At 41.9% G+C, this 24,061-nt stretch overlaps 1 protein-coding gene across 2 annotated transcripts in view; it reads right to left on the bottom strand.

Annotated features, from left to right (window-relative positions):
* Positions 1-14,127: 14,127 nt before the first annotated feature.
* fgfr3 (fibroblast growth factor receptor 3) overlaps positions 14,128-24,061 on the bottom strand; it is a 65,016-nt gene continuing 55,082 nt past the window's right edge. For both annotated transcript variants that reach the window (XM_069160782.1, XM_069160781.1), the window contains exons 15-18: positions 23,445-23,515; positions 18,371-18,508; positions 18,156-18,261; positions 14,128-17,401 (exon numbers count right to left, since the gene is read on the bottom strand). In XM_069160782.1, coding sequence (XP_069016883.1) covers positions 17,237-17,401; positions 18,156-18,261; positions 18,371-18,508; positions 23,445-23,515 — 480 coding nt within the window. In that variant the 3' untranslated portion in view covers positions 14,128-17,236. The remainder of the gene's footprint in view (positions 17,402-18,155; positions 18,262-18,370; positions 18,509-23,444; positions 23,516-24,061) is intronic.

The raw sequence follows: 24,061 nt of genomic DNA, 5'->3' as shown, positions 1-24,061 counted from the left end.
TCTTAATTTTCCAAGTATGATCTAATTGTAATAAGCCCCATTGCCCACATTTAAAATGCTGCAAGATGTCAATTCAATAATAAGTAACATGAGGCCAGAGATTCCATTAAATTAGGCATCAAAACTTCATGCTTTGGTTAAAAAAAGATCTTGCTTTGGATTAAAATAAATTTGTTACCTGTGTATTCTTGGTGAAAGTCCTGTGTTTGACCCATCCAACCACCCGAACTCCTCCACACTGGACACTTTCCACCCTGAACCGACGTAAAAGAATCTCAAATCAAGGCGCCTGAGAACAGAAGAATCAGTGTGTTTATTGAGTGTGTTAAACAGAGGGCACAAAAACATGTTGATTTCTGGGTAAAATATTTAAAGCTCCAGATATTTTGGGGGGTGATGTGTTCACATGCTGAGATTATTTCCGGTCAGTGCAACACTGACAACACGACCCTGTCGAATTTCCTGCACTACACATGGAGACCTTGAAACGAGTGGAAGCTGTTATAGCAGCACATTAATGTGGATGTTTTTGGAATAAGCAATTGCATGTGTTTGAATACTTTTGGCCATCTAGTGTATGAAAAGAGTTACAGGCCATGCTACAAATGCAGACAGACTTAAATTAGAGCTCAAAGTTTAGACTTCACTCTCAGTTCTCTTTAAATCCAGTGTGCTAGATGTACTTCATAACACCAATGACTCTGAAGAGGATGAATAGAAACACGGAAATACTGTATAATTATACTATAATGAGTTGCAGCCCGTTTCTGAAAGAGAAATGTGAGATTTATGTGATTTTATTTTGCTCTGCATTTAAATGCTCCATGAAAACACAGTCTGTTTGTATAAATGCTCGCACCGCTGGAGTTACACCACATAGAAACTATCCTGGAAGCCACAACGGAGGCCTCCGTCGCCGAGGAGAGCGGGACATCGCTGTGATTTTTATTTGGCTCTTCTTTTCCATGATGTAGGAAAACATGCTGCAACTGTATGAGTGCATGGTGATACTATAATTACGCAACGAACAGTATGTAATTACACTGTAAACCACAGTCTGTGGTTTCTTTCAACAAGAGAGGTTGTAGTGGAGGAAAAAAGAAAGAGGAAAAGTAGGTTGGTCTTCTTTACCGTGCAGCTGTGAAGGGAAGAGAGAACCAATGGGAGCAACTGCCACTAGAGGTTGACTCCAAAAAGCCTTCGGCTACATAGACTCCCATTCAACTTCTCATAAAATTCTCAGTCAGTAAAATGTCTCCACCAGCTATCCTCGGTGTTGTTAGCTAAAGTCGCTCCTTCTTATTAGTTTTCTGGCGGCCCATCTGAAAAATAATCCCATCATTAATTAGAAAATAAACTTTAAAAAAACAACGTTTTTTTTTTTGATTGACAGGCCTGCGGTGCAGTCAGGTTACAGCTATCGGTGGGCGGGTTGTAGTATTGTCGAGTTTCCAATCGGATCAGTCAGATCCACCGCTCACTCCTCCCCCAGCTCGTCCAAATATGGTCATATCCTGCTCCAAAGCGCTGAACTAGCAAGACGGTGACGGCAAAAATCCGAACTCGAGGCTTCATAACGGCCGTTCACAAACCAACGGGTGACGTCACTGCTGGTTGCCGCTTGGGTTGGACTCTGTGGCTTGCTCAAGCGTATGTCGTCCCGAGTGGTTCGACACTGTAGAAGATATAGCCTCACAAAAGTTGCAGTCTAAAACTGGAATTCAGTGACTGTTTGATCAAACTTTCTGCCTCTATTCACCTCTTGAGCCCATAAATGCTGAACTGTAATATATTCAGGCAATATGTAGCTCAAAAACGAAAAAGAACAGTTGCAGCTTTTACTTTAAATAAAAATGATTTGTGCTTTTTTTCTGCTCTGCTTTAAGAACAGAAAAACCACACTGTATATATGCATGTATGAATGAGAGCTTATAATAACTGCTGTATATGTACTGTATAATTACCTCCACCACAGCTGTGCGGTGTCTGTTGTTTGGAGAAGAAAACACAGCGTGGCATTTCTGTGCTTTTATTTTGTGCAGGAAGACGCAACGCAAACATATGCATGTATGTAACTCTATACAGTATTTACAGCATATGTAGGCAACAGTCGCTGCCTCTGTTGTTGAGAGTTGTTTTAAAGAAAGAAGCTCGGAATGTTTTCACTTTGGTGTGCATTGAAAGCATGTCGACAGAACAAGGACGGCTGAAAATATATCAAGCAGCCACAACATATCGAGACTATGAAATAGTGTTTACAATGTGCAGCTGTCACATTCGTAGCCTCGATCGATGGATGGAATACTAAAATTGAGACGTTTTTTGTTTGTTTTGTCTCGTTGACATGGCAAAGCATGATAACACCCCAGAATACTTAATGAAATGCAATCACCATAAAAACACTGCTCTATAAACAAACTGCAACTCTGAATACATAAAGCATCATCATGCCAATGTTAGCTGTAAACTGCTGTGACGGCAGCCTCCGACTTTCTAAAGAATAGAAATTGTGGGATTATTTTTGCTCTGATTTGACTAACAAAACAGGAAAACAAGAAGAGTGGAAAGTACATGAAAAACACTGGCCAAATACTCTTATCACAATTACGCACAGTAGCTGTTTGGATGTATATAAACACTGCAGTTGATGCAGAATCTGAGTGAAGTGACGTTGGAAAATTTGAATGATTTAAAGCAAACAAACTTGCGACTTCAAAACTGTTAGTACACATAGACAAGCTTTATTTTTCCTACTATTTGACATCGTATCTTCTCTCATTATTTTATCAACTTGAACATGCCGTCACTCAGCACGTGTAAGTAATTCAGAGGTATGTGATTTCTTTTTAATGTATATTTTGTATTTCAATTGCACATTTTATAACACTTTTCTGTGAAAATAATGCTCGAAAAGATTTCATTTTACCTCACACGCTTCTTACGTGTCATATTCTATTTTACCACCCTGAAATGCATTGTTTTCTACATTTAATTTTTGAGGCACTGCATCATTTCGATACTCTGAAAGCACTCTACCGTGCCACACTATATTTCATCGTCGTTTTAATTGAACTCCCCGAACGGTGCTCGCGATGCTCTCCAACACGGTACCTCCATATTGATCGCAGAGAACAATGGAGACCTGCGGGGCCTTAGTAGTCCAGCTTTTTAACAAAGAGCCTCGTGCCATTTGCAGACAGATAGAAATGCAGCGGCGTGGAGCACAGAGCCGCCGGACTCACCTGTCACTGCACACTGAGGGGCGTTTAATCTCCACCGCAGCTCATCCATCACACACTGACAGCACAAGAGACAGCAGCAATGTTTACATGCGCACAGCACTCACTTCTAAGTAACCCAGTTACCCAACCGTGATACATTTTTGGTCCTGGGGACAAGTAAAGGACTATTTCTGTAAAAGAAATAATAATTGAAAATCATTCACATCCCCAACAGATTGATCGGTTTTCTACGGTGGCCCTGAGGTTCAAAAAGCAAAAACGTTTTGTGAAATGTTTTGGAACAACTCTGAAAGGTTTTTGTGTTTTCAGAAATGTTTTTTGCTTTTTGTGTGACGCTTATATGTTCTGTGAAATGTTTTTTGTGGTTTGACCTTTAGGGCCACTGTAGTTTTCCCTGCTTCGAATGCAGAAACAAAACATCTCAATGCTGTTTCTGTTTTCATTTCCGAGCACAGAAGCAGCCTGGTTTGGATCAATGCATATAAATGTCATAACTCTAGATAACCTTGCTGAGCTTATAATTTAATTATGGGTCATATTTGGATGTCAATAAAACGGCGTGTCGAGCCAGCAGTTTGTACGATCACCGCTGCCGTGGAAATCCTTATTTATTTCCCCTGCAGGCTGATAGTCTCGGTCACTGAGCTGGCAGCTGAACTCTTTCATATATTTATGGAGCAGACAGGAATATTCTGTTCACTTTTTTTTTTGACTAAAGAGAAACTCAATCCCACTGTATTAAAGGATCATGTAACGGTCTGGCAGCTTAACCTGAATACTACTTTAAGTATGACCAATAGCTGGGTGGCTCTGTACATGTATTCATCCCCGCTGTGCAGGCCTACATATGCAGTATTGTGCTGTGCTAATCTCATACGCATGTGTGGATTTCCATTTGGTTTTTATGTGGTTTGAGTGCAGCGAAGGTGTTTATTTCCTATTTAATTTTGGCTGGCCACTTTCAAAAGGGTTGGGTAGCCTCTGCATCACAAAGCTGTCTACATTATTTTTGTGGATAGCAGAGGAAGTCACCCTTACAGGTATTAATTATGGGCCAAAAGCTGCAGCCTTCATTTCCCTGTCTAATGCTCCATGAATGGACAGCTGCTGCACAACAACACAGTTAAATGGTTCATTTTGGTGCAGCTAAGCCTGAATTTACACAAGTACTCTGCTTTTATAACCATCCAGGCACCAAGACTTTAGAAAGGGAGTGAAAAGCTACAAACATGGTGAGAAGGTAGTCCAACTTATGTTGCTTTATCGACATCAGCGCCTGAGTTACACACATTTTTGTGACCACAAGTCCACATTTCCAATTTCGCCTGAAACCCGAGTCGAGAGCGAACATAAAATTTTGTGTCAAATTTTTTGGGAACAGATAGAAGTCGCAATGAGTTAAATCCAGCGAGGGTGCGTTGTGGGAAGCTACGATTGTGTTGTTGGGGGCAAGAAACTTGTTTTCAATGTGCGGTAAACAAGTTCTTTGCCGAACCTAAGTGCTATTGCTACACAATTTAGGGCGTTGCAGCAAATGTTTTCCCTCAGACGCCTCATAACGTCAAAGAACAACTCAGTGTTGACATTCTGAACCCAGAGGACGAATTCTTTCTACCAAAACTGAATCTAACCTCCATTATCCAGCTTTGTACTGATGCACTGGACAAAACTTGAAGCACAAACAGACCAGTTTTTCAGCAGCTGTGTGACAGTAAGTCTGGCTCAAAGAAGTTTGTTTGTTTCTGGTCTTCGTATCAACTTAACAAACCTTGTCTTGTTTGTTACTCAAGGACAAATAATTAAGTCACGTGTGACATGAATGTTACAACTTCCAGTGTTTTTCTTTAATTTGTTCTTTCTGCTCTTTCGTTCTGGATAAAAGCATCCCCTTCAATGAACATGTAAAACTGTGACAAGATTAGTCAAGACTTGTGATTCATGTAAATGCATGGATGCGCTATGAAAGAGTGGAGCTCCTAAAGACTTGCAAACTTGCATAAAAAGCTGGACAGTGTTGAAAAATGCATGAGCTGGGCTTTTATTTTGCAGCATAAATAAGTGAATTTCATCATCCATACGAGATTTCGGATGATGGCTGCATTGTGGAAACTATGGGGGGGGGGGGGGGGGGGGGGGGGGGGTTCATCCATCTCTGCTATTGATCTGTTTGCAGGATGAGATCTCCAAAAGTTACCATCGGATTTGTCTGAATAATCAGCCAGGTTTAATTTAGTCACCTTGGAAGCCTGAAAAAAACAAAACATGGAAGTACTCAAATTAAATCACACTTTGACTAAGTAGGACACAACTTTAAGCTAGGAGGTAAGAAGTATGAGCAAATACTTCAAAATAAATTCGATCAAAATTGTCATAGTATGTCCAAATTCAGACTTTTGTGTTAATCATGTTAATTTTGACTTAGAAAGTAACACTTTTGACACGAACTCTTTATTTTTGTGGTGACAATAGGCCTCCAAAGCTTACAGGTTACAAAGTTTAAGAATGTATTTCCACAAAGGAAAAAGATGCCAGTCTAAATGCATCAAACTTTTCAAGTTTTACCTATTGGTGCCAAAAATGCATCCCACATGACAATCAACAGCATCGAGCTCCTGTGATTTAACCTGATGATATCATCGTGCGTCAGACTTGGTGGAAACATCCTCCATCTCCGTCTGAAACACCTTTAAACTTCCTGTTCACACCTTCTATCCATCACGCTGCGCCCGGCCTCGTGCACACGAGCTCCGTCTTGATGGTAGGAGCTAAGTTTCACAGGCCCACTTTAAATTCCACATCGGTAGCTCCGTGTTACCTCAGTGCCATCAGTCATGTTCGTTTTTGGCTGACGAAAAGGGAGGAGGAAGTGTGTTCGAGTGTGTGTGTGTGTGTGTGTGTGTGTGTGTGTGTGTATGTGTGTGTGTGTGTGTGCGCGCAAACGCAAACATTCGGCAAGGTCAAACAAAAATGTGAAATGTGTCGGGCGAGAAACAGAGATGTATTGTCGGCGCTGCGTGTTGTTAAGTTTGTCATTGATGCTACTTTCTAGGTCAGACGTCTGGTGTGAGGGGAGATGTGTATTCTCAGAGGGGCTACCTGCAGCTAACCAAAGCTTTTAAAAATAAAGTAGGAGCGATTGAGAGAGCGTTAGAGCCGTCTTTCTTTGTTGTTTACCGTGAACGTGCGAGCGAAGACAGTTTTCGCATGTGGAACTATTTTCGCCCGGCTTTAATGACTCCTAATTTCATGGCAAATAAACCAAACAATGATGCCTTTGAGTCTCGCTTCATTTGGGGAGTGTTGCTGCAAGACAAAAATCACATTCTTTTCCAGCTCAAGTGCAGCTTAAATGTTCCTTTCTTATCTACGATCGACCTGTGAGTGCACTCGGGTTGCTTTTTTTGCGATTTAGTTTTTTCAAGTTCAGTCTGTTTGAGGTCTGCTGTCGTGTGGGGTCACTGTAAAGAATCCCTTAAAAAAAAAAAAAAAAAAAAAAAAATGGTTATATTCTTTTGTAAACTGGCTCCATAAACATCTTTTCTTTTTAATTTAGTCAAGAAAATGTGTTCAAACCACTGATTTGCCGTCAAAAATTGTATTCCGATTGAAGTTTGCTTATTCTAAAAAAATGCATATCTCTACAAATCCAAGTGTTAAAGATCATATGAATATACAGAAATGTTTTCATGCTTCCTTTAACAACCAGGATGGAGTTTCTCTTTGTAAAAATGATTCTCATTACCCGCTAATTTCCCAGAGAGCCACTGGGCAGCTGCAGCACAGAGAATAATAAAACATGCATATTTTAAGCTACTATTTTAAAACGGTTGTGTAACATCAAACATAAGTATTCAAGTCTGAAGAATATTCTTTGCTTCTGTTGATGGGTGCTGTGCTGCTGTCGGTTGTGACCAACTGAAATCTCTGCTGCACATTTTGCAGTGAAACAGTAAACACTGAAGCGATACTATAGATGGAAATTTAAAAGAGACTCTGACCATAGTTCACACCGCACACGAGTAATGATTTGTTTGCATAACCTTTCTCGCTGTAAATCACCAAGGACGGTTTCAGAAAGTGTCCAGAGGGAACCATAAACACACCGTGCCCTCCTCCTCCCTCCCTCCTTGAATCACCCTGAAAAATGCCTATTGAACGTTGAGATAACCATGACCCACACGGACATTTTTCCCTCATGATCGCACATCATGGGCGAACATGTCAAAGCAGCTCAAGAGACGACTGTCAACAAGCAGGGCCTTCCCGTCACCCCTCTAATCCAGCAATTAGAGAAAAGGCCAGAAGTAACAGATGTTCCATAAATGGGAATGGCAGAGGGAGTCCTGGCCGTCGCTGGTATTCCTAATCTCTCCAAGGAGGGACGGCTAAGGGAGAGACGGAGAGCAGCCACCCTGCCACATCAGACTGGGGTCAAACACTGCACTGCTAATAACTCTCGGGGCTTGTCGTAAGCTCCATGGGGTTGGCAGGAGGGTGGGGTTTGCTTCTTAGGGGCTCACATTAAGTACTTGTTGGATCACTGAACCTTTCTGATAATGAAACTGGAGGATCTATGTTTGGACATTTTTTTTTTTTACTTTTGAAACCAGCAATCCATGACCCTGCACACATCATGCAGCACTTAGTCAGGTGTGTGGAGATGAGAGAGTGGGCAGAATTTGGACTTCTACTTTTTTATAGGAGCCAGTGAAACACCATAGAAAACTTCTTGTTACCCGCATTTAAAAAAGGTAATCTTGTCCCTTCACTTCCCTCTTAAATTTCACTGAGCTAATTTCTTCATCTAAATCTTCTACATGTCTGCAGGCTATTAAAAAAGGTTTTTACTCTAAATACAATCTATCTTCATTGACATGCTACATAGTATAAACTTTAAAGGCTGTTGTAATTAAACCTACTTTAAAACCTAATCTTGATCCAAGAGCTTAAACAAACTACAGACCTAACTTTTGTAAAAACCTCCCCTTTACTTCTAAAATACCAGGACAAGCTGCTGTGAGTCACAGTAATGGTTTACTAAAGATTTTCAGTCAGTTATCACAGCGCAGAACCAGCGCTGGGGAAAGTTATCAATGATCTCTGATTGCTTTTTTCCTTAAATAAAATTTCTAGAACCAAATGCACTCTGGATCTCTGGGCTGAGGAGGAAAGTTTAAGCCCTTTACTCTAAAGTTTGCAAAAAATACAAAGCAGGGCTGAAGTTGATCATTGGGATAAGGCATGGACAATTTCCCAAAAAGGCAATGGTCAAAAAAACAGATGAAGTACAAAAAGGGCTGGACTGGAGGCTGGGATCATAACCGGGAAGACGAACAACGACCACGGGGGGGAGGGGATAACAGGTGAAACAAAGAGCATGGAGGAGAACAACTAACTGTCACAGACTGACAGAAACACACAGAATAAATACACGAGAGGACAATTAAACGCAGGTGGAAACAATCAGGGCTGAGGCACGACGACAGGAAGTCAAGTCACCAAGAGATGAAGGTATAAGAAACAAACTAAAACAGGAAGTAAAGTGGACTCAAAATAAAAAGAACAGAAAACACGACATTTTATGTCCAGTTTTATAGTCAGACTTCAATTTGAGTCGACCTATAACTGAACTTACTGTGTTGGCAACATCATGCAGAAGTTAAACTTTCCCCGACTTTTGTCCATTTTCCAGTTTTGTTGTTTGATTAAACACAATCATGAGTTCGACTGACACTCGAGAGGAACCCTGATATTCGGAGGGCATCTACAACTTAAGCAACAAACAAAACTATGTCGGTCCCCAAACTATCATCAGGTCTATTCCTGCCGCTCTGTGGGACCCGAGTTCTCCAAGGAGCCCTGAAAACCAGATTGTTTTACACACACCTGTTCCTGAACGTCACTCGGCTACACGCCTGTCTCAGAGGGAGCGCAGTTAATCGCTGATTTGGCACACTTACAGTGACAACATACCAAGGTCCAGTTTCAGGAACTTAGCATGGACACACACACACACACACACACATGGATACACACTCTCATTCTTGTACTTACTAACACACATAGACATAGTTTCAGACCTCTGACCCACACACATCTACACATACAGACATTCACACTCTTTTACAGGAAAAAAACAAAACATCATATCGTGACCACATCAGCCCGATGGCTATGTAACAGACACTGAGACCTCATGATGAGACAAACAGTCTGTCTGCTCAGCAGCCATCTTTGATTTTCCTCCAACTGTTGACTCACCAAAATAACTTCAAACTGTGCAAAACACACAGGAGACTGCGTTTTCAAAGCCAGCCTGAAACTTGCAATTATTTTCAGTTGTCTGCAAAAAAAAAAAAGAAAAAAAAAAAAGAAAAAAAAAAAAAAAAAAGGGGGGGGGGGACAGTTTGTATATACTGGAACGCTTTAAGCTCTGCGGCTTTGACTGAATGGGAAACAATTAAAGTGCTTTTTGGCAACACATGAAGCCAGACAGCGATAAAAATGGCTGAGCTTTTCAGCGCGGGTGAGGCCTCTTGGTTCGGCCCGTCTGGAGTCATGAGAATCTTCCAGACAACTTTCCTCATGGACTCCGGGTCGCTTTCTGCTTCCTTTGTTCTCTTTTCTCTTTGATTTGGGAGATTAGGATACTTAGCTGCTGAAAAAGCAGCTCTCATGTCATTTACACATGTAAACATTACATTAAAATGACATAAAAAAAAAAAATTAAAAAAAAAACTGGCATCTGTGACTCTGATTTCTCCTTTAGATTTTTCTGTCATCTGTCAACTAGCGCCCTAATTCGTTAGCCTGGAATTTAATTTATTGTCTTGATAAATATCTAAAGATTTCTTTGGTATCTATTAACTTATATCTGCCTCACAGCCACACCTCCTTCTCTCCAGCTCCTCCTCCCCCAGTGACAGGTAGTTCAAAGGTCCTACAGGAGCCTAAAGCAGAGTTTTAGTTTATCATGCGCGCCTAAAGTGATGTCGGTGCCGCTGTCGCGCTGTGCTCTTTGCTGTCATTTCGGCCGGTCACACATTTACCGGTATACCTGGAGCACACAACATGGCTGCCACTTGTATTTAATGGACAACCTGGAGGCACGAGTCAGTGAGCAGATCCATTTCCACGATCCATCAATGTGGAACCTTAGGGATTGAGACAATTTTTTTTTTTTTTATGTCATTTTAATGTAATGTTTACATGTGTAAATGACATGAGACTGAAAAATATAAGAAGTTCTGCAGAAGAGTGTGGAAAGACATCAGCAACAGCTCACTTTCCGTGAATGATCTCTTCTGTTGCAATTTCAGCATAGTAGATTTTTCTCAGCAGCGCCACCTGTCATCTAGGAGGAAGACTGCAGCTTGTGTTGACGCTCTGGGTTTTTGGCGCGCGTGGTGACCTACCGGCTTAGATTCGGAGAGTGGGTTTGACGAACTGCAGCCGAGAGGGTAGTTAGCAGCGAGCGGAGTGGGGAGGAGGAACGGAGGGAGAAAGGGGGAGGAGGGGGAGGAGGGGGGAGGGAGGTGGGAGGGGGTGGGGGGGTGGAAAGCGTCCACCAACGCAAACACCTCTGAAACAGAAACATCCATTTAGCGGCGAAAACAAGCCCCCCTCACAAGACCTCCGTGAATGGGCCACTTCAGCCGGCCGAGGAAGTTCCAACGCGGGGCAGGATGTTCCCCTCAGGACGCACTTGAGACGGGCTGAGGGCCAAAAGCCTGAATACATAGACCCCTCTCTCTCCCTCTGTCACTGTCCAGCTTTGCCCTCCCACCCTGGCCGAGTGGCTTCAGTACCCCTTGAAATAAATAATAATAAAAAAAACAAAAACGTCCTCCCCTGCCTGCTTGCCCGCTCCTTCCCCTCCTACCAGCCATTTACTGAGCCGCAGCCAGCGAGGCGGCGAAGGAGGGCGTGGAACTGTACTCAGCACACAAAGACGGAGGGGGGCAAAGACTTTCCCTGATTAAAAAGCAGTTAAGATGCTATGAGAGGCTAATTTGTTCCCTGTGTGACAGAATCAACAGGAAGTGGGGGCAGAAATTCTTCTGCTGCCTGCATTTCCTGCTGAAGCATTTTTCTCTGCTGCAGATTTTCAAAGTTTGACGCAAAATTTGATTGTTTTTTCTCCGTTCAAGCCCACACAAATGAACACGTACCTGGTCACAAACACTTGTGTGGCTCGCTTTATCGCTTCCCTGTACTGCAGGAAAATCCCAACGCTTCGTTTCAGGCATTTCAAGTATATAAATTGGACGTAGCTTCCGGGTCTGAAAATTAAGGTCCATGCGGAAGCGCCGTAAACTGCAATACCGCCAAGTGCCACCAGAGGTTGGCTCCAAAAAGCCTCCGTAGACTCCCACTCAACTTCTCTTAAGATCCTAAGACAATACATTTTCTCCGCCAGTTATCTCGGTGTTGTCAGCTCAAGCTGCTACTTCTTATTAGATTTCTGGCGGCGCATCAGAAATGATCCCATCCTCAATTAGAAAAAAAAGCCTCGAAAAAGCTATGTTTTTTGGGGGGGGGGGTGTGTGTGTCTGTTTGATTGACAGGCCTGCAATGAAAACCATCGTTAAATGTGATCACACGTTCTGTTCTAGCTATTAATAAGTGTTTTTATTGCCGCCGGATGCCATGCGGTTTGACATCCTTCACAGAAATCTCGGTGACATTTGTTTTGTTGACTCGCTCGACGTGAACGTTCACAAGTCCCAAGCGTGAACACCTTTCCCGTCGCCACCTTCCATCCCGCGTCATGGAAACGCCACACGACTCCATCCCGTCTGTGACCGCGTCCGAAGCTTCTTCGTTTCCCGTTTAAAAAAAAAACCGCAGTCGGGTCGGTTCGCGCGGGAAGGAGAACGCGTCACGGTGTCCGCGACTCGTCCCGACCGCGTTCAGACCAAACAAACCGAGACAGCGCAGGTAAACAAACACGCCGACATGTGCGCTCTGCGGTGTTCTGCTTCCATTTCATTAATGTGCACTTTCTAAACTTTGGATTTCATCAAATCTGCTCGGGGGGGCTTTTTTTTTGTTTTTTTTGTTCTCGACTCGTTGTTCGGGAGCCGTTTGTTTTGCAAATACGTGGTCTCTGTGACAGACACTCCGTTGACAGCAAATGCTATTATAACATGTTTATTGAAAACCTTTTTTGACAGCATAGTTTGTCAGGCACAGAGAGAGAGAGAGAGCGAGAGAGTCGTGAAATAGCCGTTTGTTCCCAGTGGGAGATGTTCGCCCAGAGGGGTTGTTGTGGAGGAATGTTACAGAGGATTCATCATGATCAAAACAGGTACATTGCAACAAACAAGCTATGAATTACAAACAAAACAAAACAAAACAAAAAATCATAATGCCAAATGGTTAGTTCCACCTTTCTACGTTAGAAACATGAATGCAGAGGGAGTAAAAAATAAATTATGTGGGAAAACAATCAAAAGGACAAACAGGATTTTGTCTCGCTATTGTTTAAAAAAAAAAAAAACCTGACGTGGAATGCAAAATGAAATAAACTGCGTATGAAAATCATTTCCTCTCTAAGATTCGTACAAAATAGCTCACAGCTACATAAAACTCTACGCATGTACATCGGCAACGTAAAAGCGGTTTTCAAACTATAAATTAATCTGCGCTAACGGGTAAAAAAGGAAAATGAACATGGGATGAAAAAAAAAAAAAAAACAGAAGAGAGATGCGTGAAAACTGGCCGTGGGGGGGGTGGGGGGGGAACAAAAACACAAACATAAGCAAGAAGGTGAGGAAATATGGAAGAAAAGGTCTCTTTTTCTATCTTGTGGATGAACAGAACAGAGAATAAATAAATCCGGCAGACTGGAGGTTAAAGGTCAACGTATGACTGTACATACAGTAATGGTCCGTCCCTGCTGAGGCTCTGATGTTTATTCATTCAAAAGCAATGAAAACATGTTCAAACTTAATTATAGTTGTTGTTTTTAACACGCGCCTGTTGAGCGACACACATCTGAGTCCGGTTTTCAAGAAGTTTTGCGAATAAACTTTGCAACTAAAACTTATTAAATAGTTAGATTTGACTCTAATTCAGAAGAAACATAACCACAAGTAAGATTTTTCTTGATTAAAACGCAGCCACCTTTACCGTCCAATGAAACGGGAGGCGTTGCGCTAGTCAGTGCTAATGTTGGCAAGCTGCGCTGACTGTTTTGGGGGGAAAAAAATACTGCAGCTTAATTTTGCTGCTAAAGACAAGACACATGTTAAAAACAACATTTTAAAAGTGATCGAACAGAGACAGAAGCCGTCGGTGTCGGAGTAAAAAGGGGGAGAGGGCGTCCAAACAAAACAAAATAAGGTACAGGATAAAACTACGCCGGGATTACTACTCTACATCATCATCATCTTCTTCTTCTTCTTCTTCTGGCTCTTTAATTAAAAACAACACTGAAAAGCAGATATGAATAAAAAAAAAAAAATACTCTCACCATAGGGAAAGCTTTTACTCAGCATGGAAGAATAAATAAAACCAAACAGCATCCGTTTCATTAGATCCATCCAACCTTTACACTAGTGCCTTTTTGTCTGTTTTGTTCACGTGGGACAAAAACAAAACCCCAATAACAATCGGGCTAACCGTTGCATCGCCTGCTTCTAATAAAAACTTACTTTTTTCAAATTTTTTTTTGTTTTGTTTTAGTTTTTTTTGTTTCAATTATACATTCAAAACGTGATTAAAACGAATCCATCTCCTTAAGGTTTGCTAAATTATTCCAGGCACTTCATTAGACTCGGGCCAAAACGACCGAAAACAGAAATAAACACTGACTTTGTGGAACCGTTCACTTTCCAACGACCTCGTTTCTGAGCATAAACAAACAAACCCCCCCCCCCCCCCCCCCCCGCAAAAAAAAAAAGAACATCATTTGGTGCTAATGACAAGGATCGACCGGTGTAGCAACAAATTTAAAATACAAATTTTGTACACGTTGAAGTACTTTAAATACCGAGGGGATTTCACTGAGTAATGACACGGTACCGTTGGGTAATTACAGTTAATTTGTCTCCATAAATACTCTAAAATAAGGCCGTTGCAGAGTAACCGTTTCCAATTAGCAGCGAGTGAATCGCTTCGATGCCACTTGAACGTCGCTTTTCCCTTTTGTGACTTTGCTAAAAACGGACGCTGTAAACATTTCAACCCTTCTGCCTTTTTATTTTTTTTTATTTTTTTGGGGTCAGCTGGAGAGACGACTGCATATAAAAAAAAAAAGAAAAAAAAAAAAAGAAAAAAAGGTGGAGATATCCATTTGGCAATCCCATGATCCTTCCCTGCACGTGTAACCCTCCGCCCGCCTACATTCGACAGTGCAGCATTTGGTTCAGAGATCCGGAGAACTCGGGTGAAATAGACTTCTTAAGACTTAATTTGGCACTTTTCTCAACAAATGGAGATAGAAAGAAGAAACCCACCACAGACTTCGGAGTCTCCTTTAACAAACCGATATATTCATATATATTTATACTGTATATATATATATTTTTTTTGCCACGTGATCTGTAAGTCGCGCAGCATGCCTTCATTTCAGTATTAATACTAAAGAGCAGCGATAAAACCTCGAGCGTCGGGGCAACACTCGAGCGCAAAAAGGACATAACGGCTTTACGATTCCTGCGTTTTAGACACCGCACGCAAGCTTGTCAGCATCGACCCTGTGACCTTTAAGAGTTAAGAGATTGAAGCCTTCAGAAACACCTTTAAGAGAGATAAAAAAAAAAAAATCCACCTATAACCGCTTTAAAACTGTTCAATTACTGGCCGATTTTTGTTTTCTTTTAGAGCGTGTAAATATTTGTTGTGCCGTCCAACGATCAAACATGAGGATACGCATCTTTAAGAGGCAAAGAAAACAATCTCTGACTTTTAATTGGACTCAGATTCCCAGCATGCACTCCAGCGAAAATACTGAACGAGTTTGGGATAATGAATGAAACTTTCACTTGTTTTAGTTTGGTCCTTTTGGCATGTTTTTACATTTCTCTGAAGGCCACAAGTTTAACAGCTGGAAAGCAACGAGTCGGGTACCAAACTCAGAAACTTTAAAAGGTACCGACCGAGTTGCTTCAGTACCATTTACAATCAAAAAAAATACTTTGTGATTCGGCAGTGTCAGTACCATACAAAGCCTCTTTTTGGGCAAGCCCGCCTACTTGGCGTCAATTGAATAAAATCTTATATTTCAATGCCTAATTTTTTTAAAATTTTATTTAGAATAGATTTAACTAAATCCGCATCGAAAAGGAAAGCGTAGCTCGGGACCGGGTATTATAGTCAAGGTATTGGTACCACATATGGAAAGGAAAAGCGTGCAGGGAGCTGTAATTCACATTCATCTTCTATTATTCAAATAGTACAAATAGGAGGATTTTTCCTTAAAAAAAAAAAGAAAAAGGGCCGACGAGGTTCTCTGAAGGCTTCTCATGATTCACAGCTCGTTGTTGTCGGTGTTCATTGTGTGTTTTAAGTACTTCAGTCGTATTAAAAAGGTCTCTGGTACGTTCCCCGAAGCGCTACTATTTCTTGCCCAGCAAGAGTTAATCGTTGCTTTGATATTGCAAACTTTTTGAACCAGAATTCAGACTGGGCTGAAACATCCAGCTCACGGGTCGTCCTCCGGCGGTCGGATCACACTCGCTCTCGAAAAATCATCTTCGTGTCTGTTCTACATTCTCATGTTTTTTTTTTTTTTTTATATATATATATATATATAACTGTAAACAAACCAATAAAAAAGATGGATCTAAAACCAGAGGAGTCTGCCAGTTGTGAAAAATAACGCTGCGGTTCTGTTGTAAAATAAATTACAAAAAAAAAAAAAAAAAAAAAAAAAAATTTGAAATAAAAATCTTTGCGTACAGTACTAAAATCCTAAACTAGACCTTTTTTTTTTCAAACGTAAGAACCACATAAGTCTATAAATATCTTTACAAATATACACGTTAATTATTCAAATAAACCTTTTCAGCATCACTTTAAATGATTAAATGTTTTACACGTTGGTGACAGTGTCTTCTAGCTTACAATGTTTCCCATCCTAAAACGATATCTTAGAAAAATGTAATTTTTTTGTCTTTTAAGTACACGGCTGTGAACAGCAATATGATACATATTTGCATTTATATATTTACAATAACTCACTTTCTAAATACATTAAAAAAAAAAACAAAAAAAACCTCCAAAGCTCCCTGTTCTTATTACTGAATGGCCCTGAAACTTCCCCTCGCGTTCGATGAGGAATTTGTTCCATGATTATCATAAAACTGTTGTGTCTTCGGAAGAACGAGTCCCATCAGCGGGTCGATTCTGGCTTCGCTGGTATCGTGTCAATCGATTTTTCTTCGTCGCAGACGAGGGACAAAAAAAACCCAAAACAAATCGGAGGTCCCCCCGACTACTTGATCGCCAACCAGTCGCTCATCAATGCCCTTCATTTCACCCTCGTGTATCCTTTTTTTTTTTTTTTTTTTTTTTTGAATTCAGTCTCAGGAGGTTTAATCCCAAGTAGGCACGGAATGGTTTCACCCCACGGATTGTCTGTCCGTAACAAACAAAAAAAAAAAAGACTGGCCCGAGTACAAAAATATAATTTCATTTTTGAAAAGAAGAACACAAAACATGGTTCGACGGCAAAAATAAAATAATAATAATAATAATAATAATAATAATAATAATAAAAAAAAAAAATAATCCTTCAATGTTTCAAGGGGTCTCTCGGGGACGATGGGGAGGAAAAAAAGAAAAACTCGCTCAGAGAGAATTTTCGACCGAGAGTTTAAGACGAATCGAAGAGCTGAAGCGCTGTGGAAGTATTGCATGCTGAGTTTTTGTTTTTGTTTTTGTTTCCATGTCTTGAGGAGCTCGAGTCACTGAGAGGTGATTATTCATCACAAACTGGGAGAAGAGGTTAACGTCCAACCCTGGCTCACATTTTTTTTATTTTTTTTTATGTCCTGATCACCCCGTTACTGGGAAGCTGTTTGGGAAGACAGGGCTCGTCAGGCAGCGGGTCGTGGGCGAACACCGAGTCGTCCCCCGAGGAGCAGGTGCTGTTGGAGTCCTGACAGGTGGGCGAGTACTGCTCGAAGGGCACCGACAGGTCCAGGTACTCCTGTCAGGGGAGGGGTCAAAGGTTAGGCTGGGGTGTCGCCGTCAAATCCACCTTCTGTGGTCACACGATCGGGAGAAAGATTTGGACTTTTCTTGCATATTTTTTTTAGCATTTCACAACAGTTCTCCACAACACTTTAACCACTGCTTTATAAAAATGTATTTGAAAGTCTGTATTTCCTACGTACTTCATGTATTTCTTTGGCGTTGTGAGTATTGTTTTATATTCTTTCCGTTGATTTTTATCGTGCGACCTACGAGCGTTTCCCAAATTTGCGGCCGTGGTCAGGCACAAGCGCCACGTCGTTAAGTTTAGGGAAAGATAATGCTTTAAGTTAAAGAGTAAGGTAGGGGTAATGCAACCTTCGTCGTCATGGCAACAGTAAAAGTAGTTTTCAAAAGAGATCATAATGGATGCCATCTGAACTGCGTCACTCCTCCGGGACGCCATTTTTCCTAATTCATAAGATTGCAACGGGTCGCTTTATTTAAAAACGTAACTGTGGGTCACGATGAGCTGCTTTTATTTTGGAGGACGGTTTCACTAATACGTACATAAAATAGTAAAACATAAAGAAACATTTTCGGAAACTTTTAACTGCCATTTCGATGCGACTTCAGATGCTTTAGCGTTATGAATTGTGTTTCTTTTTTAGGCGAGGCGTTAAACTAAAAGTGAAACTAAAAAAGTAACTCATTCTGAGTCGCTGCTTGTCTCCGTGTTAGAGGAACGGCAGCGGCGGAGGGAGACTTACATCGGTGGAGGTCATTGATAAAACCCGGTCGTGATCTTCTACCAGCTGTCTGAAGGTCGGCCTCTGCGACGGCACCGCATGCCAGCACTCCCTCATGATCATGTACCTGAAAGGACCACGTCGAGGTTCAGTTACTCTGCGTTTCAGCCAATCAAATATTCTCAGATCTTAAAATGAACCGTTTTCAATGATTTGTAACCAAATCAGACACCTACAGTTCATGGGTGCAGTTGGCAGGTTTGTCCATTCGATGTCCCTCCTTCAGCAGTTTAAAGAGTTCCTCCACGGGGATTCCCGGGTACGGCGAGCCTCCCAGGGTGAAGATCTCCCACAGCAGTACCCCATAAGACCACCTGAACACACACACACACACACACACACACACACACACACACAATGAAAACAGATTAGAGGTCGAACAACCCTCATGGCCTGAAGCAGTGAAGCCAATCGATCTGTTTAGGGGACATATTGATCCTAAATCATGCTAACTGCACTCTATTTAGAAATCAATGTGAAACTCTTATTGTCTGAGACAGTAAGTCGATGTTTGTAAAAATCAACATCTCTTGCCTCCAACCAGAAACAAGACAAAAGGGGAAGTAAACGGATCAGAAAACGATGATGAGACTCGAGTTGGATCTCGTTAGGAGACACAGAAGTGAGCTGAATAATGAGTGTTGGTCTGTGATAAAGTACGACTCTTGTTCCTCATGAGTAATCTATAAACTTGTGAGGACGGAGCCTGTTTTAAGTCTGTACTTTTTTTTCTTTTTTTTCTACTGTCAACACACCATCTGTGTGGCTCTGAGCCTCAAGAATCAGAATTTAAATATGTAGAACGCCAAAAAAAAAAAAGAAGTATATTGTCGTTTTTAAAATGGCCGCAGTTTCTTTTTTTTTCTTTATCAGATGTTACTCAGGAAGAATAAATTGATTATATGTTGTAAATTGGTTTCAGCTGTGGGTCGATCCACATTAGGTTTTGTCAACAGCTCGAGAGATCAATTAATCCCTGGTTTTGGTCTTCTACTTACAAGAAGATAAATATAGATTATTGCCAACCTTGTACGAGAGATTTTTAAGCAAAAAGTTTATTCAGAAAAACTCATCAATTTTAATATTCGGACTCCCCAAATGTACAACGGTGGTATCAACCTGCCATTGGTCGACTATTTCAGTCGATTTTCTCCTTCCCTTTCTACTATCCGCGTCTTTTAATATCTCCGTCGCGATGAGACACAACAACAAGCCCCGAGAGAAGCCCACTTCGCGCTAAAAACGGAAAGTTCGATGAAGATTTTGAACCATGCAATACGGCAACATGCAGGGATTTAATTGATTTAAATGTCAGGCCTCACAGCGTCCGCGTGTAAACGTTACCCCACTGACAGGACTTAGCAAAGACACCTTCGCTGCATCAGCGTCGAAATAGAAACAAGCCCTTGGTGTGCTTTTTTTTTTTTTTTTTTTTTACCCCTTTACCAGAATGATAAATGGGTGCAGCCAAACCCTCATCCAGCTCTGTGCAGTGCAGATTGGTGTAGCTATGCAAGATAAATCGATTTAATAAAGACATCGCTGTTAGCATCTTTGATGTCGGCGGAATACTTTCCACACTCAACGATTACACACTGAAGACAACAACAAAAAAAGGTCTTTTTTTTTTTGTTGTTGTCTTCAGTGTGGCATCACAAACAGCACGGTTGCACTCATGTGTAAGTCGTTAACTGTGTGTATCATGGGATTCATAATCATGCCAAAATAAAAGAGCTTTAACCGTCTGCGTGTTGTTTTGATGGCTCAGAGTGGATGAACACATGAACAACACATGCATCTGCATTTATTTTGGACCCGAGCCAAAAAACGTCTCCAAAACATCTGCACGCTCTGACCTCAAGCGAGCAGCGAGGATGAATAGAAAAAAAAAACCCCAAAAAAACGTATTATACAGTATCTACAGTTACAGCCCAGCTGCTGACCGCTCCCGAGTCTCATGCAGCTCTAAACCAAGCCATCATCTCGCTTCCTTTCTCTCTCCGTGGCAGCAGCTTGAGTGAATCGCCGCATTATTCCTAAATGGCAAAAAAATGAGGGAAGGTAATCAGATAATGGGCAGTCTATTAACCCAGCGCACTATTGTCCGGCCGCTCGTCCAGTGAATCAGAATGAGACCCCTCCTCCCACCGCTGCGCTCAGCGGGTCTAATCTAATTATCCACGCTCGGTCCAGAGGCTGGAAAACAGCCGCCGCTGGCCGAGCCGGCTGGTCCGTCATCCGAGCACAGAGAGCGAGAGAGAGAAGACTGAGGGAGGACCGTGGTGAGAGAGAGAGACATCAAAATTCAGAGGGAAAAGAGGTGAAAGTGAATCTGAAGACGGACTGAACAGATCTCTAACTCATTATTGTTATTGACATTATGGTCCTGACAGAAACAAAATCATGTTGGAGCCGGAAGAACCAGAAGAAATAGCAAAAAACGGACCCATAGACTGCTTATATTTACTGATAGTCGTCAGGGGTGAATATTCAGAGAAAGTGGAAGGCGTCAATAAAACGCTTAATTTCTCACGGGCACTTGCAGCAACAATGTTTGTGATGTTTGATTTTGTGAGATTAAGATGTTCCGCTTATGAAAGGACCATCGTATTGTGTAAAATCTCAACAATATTGGTTTCGTGGAGGCCAACATAAAGCTGATATTTGTAGGTTAAAGCTGTTAATAGTTTCGAAGCCTCCAGTTTGACATTTTGCCCCTTGCCATCTTGGTTTTGTGGAACCAGAAGTGATATTTGGACGAGCCTGAGGAGGCCTTAGGCGTCAATCAAACCAGGAATAACCCCAAAACATACCTTTCTTCGAGGCCTAATATCTAATACATTTTTGAATAATTTCCAGAAGGACCACCAGACAACTGATCAGAAGGAGTGAATTTAGCTAATGAAAAAAAAAAAAAATCAATTTACTTTGTATTTAATGAGAAAAGTTTATGCTTTTTGAATGGGATTCTATTGGAGCCCCTAGTGGCCCTCAGAGGTATTGCACTTTGAGGCAGTATTTTATCCTGTCAGGAGTAAAAGAAAAAAAATAAAAGTCACTAAACTTGTATGTAGAACGACATTAAAGATCTCTACATTAACAGAAGAAAAATAAGGCTTTGAGATTGTATTCAGCCACGTGGAGTCTCTAGCTCCCCTCAAATGCTGCGTTATCACTCATTATTTTTCCAGAGCATACTTGTTATCTGCTTCGGTTTTCTGACGGCCAAATCAGATCCAAAGTGTTGCTGATTGCCTGGCAGAACCTGAAGTACTCGTCGCCAGGTGTTTGCAGACGGGAGGCAATCTTTGGCTGTGAAAAGTCAACCACAACTTTATTGTCTTCTATCAAGTTTCAGCAATAAACTCCTGGCGGTTTTTATAGTCAACACGGCCTCCCTTCTCGACTCATATGGAAAAACAACACGATAGCAGCGTCATTTAGTCTGACGCTGCAACTTGTTCTAACATTTAAGGACCAGTGTCCGTCTATGAATTCAGTCCTGAAGACATTTTTATACGCAGTTTTTACACAAGATGCGACTGATGTTTTATTTTAATGGCAGAAGATCCTTTGAAATAAAGACAGCTGTTAATATAACCGTCTGCATAAGTCTGTAAGCTCTCAGAAAATTTCATTTCTGTTCAAGATCGTGAAACCTTTTCTTTTCATTTCCCTCTCTTTAGTAGTAATTCAATTGTTCTAATGGAAAATGATCAATCAAGTGATTTATTTGCAGGGTTTTCGCCCATTAAATATAACTCTGATAGTCCGGAGCGTCATATTTTTTATAAACCAGCAGATTTTTGGCCCACACCTCGCCCACTTTCCCCCGTTAGTGCGTCACCGTGGAGGTGCAGCAAGATTTGTTCACTGCTGCTTTTATAGGCTCACACCTCCGAGGCTGTCCAAAATAAAATCCTCACCTCCGTGACATTGGCAGCAGCGAAACAACCTCCTGGCTGAGGAAAAATAAAAGGTGCACTAAATAAACCTGGTATGTGAGCAGAGAAAGTGTCACTTGGGCTCAATAAGTGATGATTCAAATGAGTTATAGGCGCACTGTTTCTCTGCAAGTATAAAAACAGAAAGAAATGTGCGAAATGACCAAAATCCTATAAAAAGGCTCCTGAAATGTTGTCGCTGCCAGTTCTGCCTTTTGCAGCTGTAAATGTTTGGGAAGGTGCAAAAAGTTTTGACTGTTTGAGCTGCTCGCAGGAAAAGCTTTTGTTACTTTCAGCTGTTTTTTCTTCATTGTTCGGTTGTGTTTTCTGTGACAGATTCGTTTTTAATCGTTTCCCCGTCTTTTTTCATGAAAAATCATCACGGGTCAAAAGTCGAAGCCCCCCGGGGTGTGTGAGAGTAAACTGGCTTCGGAGGGACTACTGTATGAAAGGGAGGGAGGAGGTTTGGCGGGAGGATTGACTCTGTAATCCAGACCTGCTGAAATAACAGAGCGGGCTGATTCGCCCCTCGGCCCGTTCCCAGTCTGGTGTAATCACACGGCGAGCCAGTGTTGACAGCGGCCCGTGTTTGGCTTGGATGGCTGTGCTGGGGACACAGCGTCTGGCTGTAGCCGGTGGGGGTGTGTGTGTGTGTGTGTGGGGGGGGGGGGGTTGAGAAACAGTTTAGTGGGGTGGGGGGGATGTGTGTAGTGGGGTGGGTGGTGTGGGGAGGGGGTTGCAGCTACTGCAAGACAGATTGCCTTCGCGACCTCGTCGCCTAAACGTCGCCTTTCGTTCTTCTCTCGAACGCAGCCGACACAGAGGCAATCAGAGGTCGTAAGAGTTGCGTTTGTCTCCTTTGAACTGTTCTGTAAAAACGTCCCGAAGGGAGCACGCGGTGATAAATCCACCGACCCTCTTATCTCCTTCTGTTCTGGGGCCGCTTGGATTTACGCTGATAAAACAACATTAAGACGTCGGGGCTCCGCTGTGCTTCCGTCTCTCTCTGATGTCGTGTCGGGAGATTAAAGGAAAAAAAAACACACACACACAAAAAAAAAAAAAAACGCAGCGACGAACGCGAAGCCGGCGATGCCAGCGCGGGATTACCGGGCGGGGAGGAGTTGACACTGAACGGGAGATATTTGGTGAGGGAAATGTTATGATTCCATATTCACACGCGCTGATTCCGCGCTTGATGCTAACGCGCTCAGTCACGATATTTCAACACCCGGATTCCTCCGCTGCACAGCGGCTCCACATGAGTGGACGGCCGGCATGCGCCGGTCGGTTTGTGCAAACTCACACGTCGCTCTGGTGCGTGTAGACCCGGTCGAACAGAGCCTCCGGAGCCATCCATTTCACGGGCAGACGACCCTGAAAGAAAAGAGGCACAGCAGAACCGCTCCGGTCAGCAGAACCACTTCTGCAACGGAGCCAACGGCAAAACGTGGACCCCAAATTCAACTTCGTCCTGCCAGCTAGTGGTTGCTATGGAAGTACGGTAAATAGCACCTCATTGAGGACGGCATCTTAAACTTCAAACTAAAATATTTAAACTCGGAATTTAACACGAAAGAATCGTTTTACTTTGCCAGACAAAAATGTGTCCTAAAACTGATTTAAATCTGAAAATATCGTATCAAATAAGGGAACATTTGATGCAACTTTTATGCACGTTGATTGGTGCTACAAGTAACTAATCATTGTCACCAGGAGCAAAACATTGTCATATTATGAATACGAAAGGATTCAGACATATTTTTTCATTTCTAAAACTGTACGAGTTTAATTTGTTTAATTCTGCTCTCTGTCTGTAACCTGACCGTGACACTGAAAGATAAAACCTCTTTTTTTTTTTTTTTTTAAATAGGACTTAAGAGTCACCGAGTATGAAGTCAATAACATCCCCATCATGCAAGT

The sequence above is a fragment of the Embiotoca jacksoni genome, unplaced genomic scaffold (assembly GCF_022577435.1).
Source record: "Embiotoca jacksoni isolate LCO1_2020_lvr unplaced genomic scaffold, fEmbJac1.0.p SCAF_27, whole genome shotgun sequence".
NCBI lineage: Eukaryota > Metazoa > Chordata > Actinopteri > Embiotocidae > Embiotoca > Embiotoca jacksoni.
This window is presented reverse-complemented; position numbering and strand designations above follow the sequence as displayed.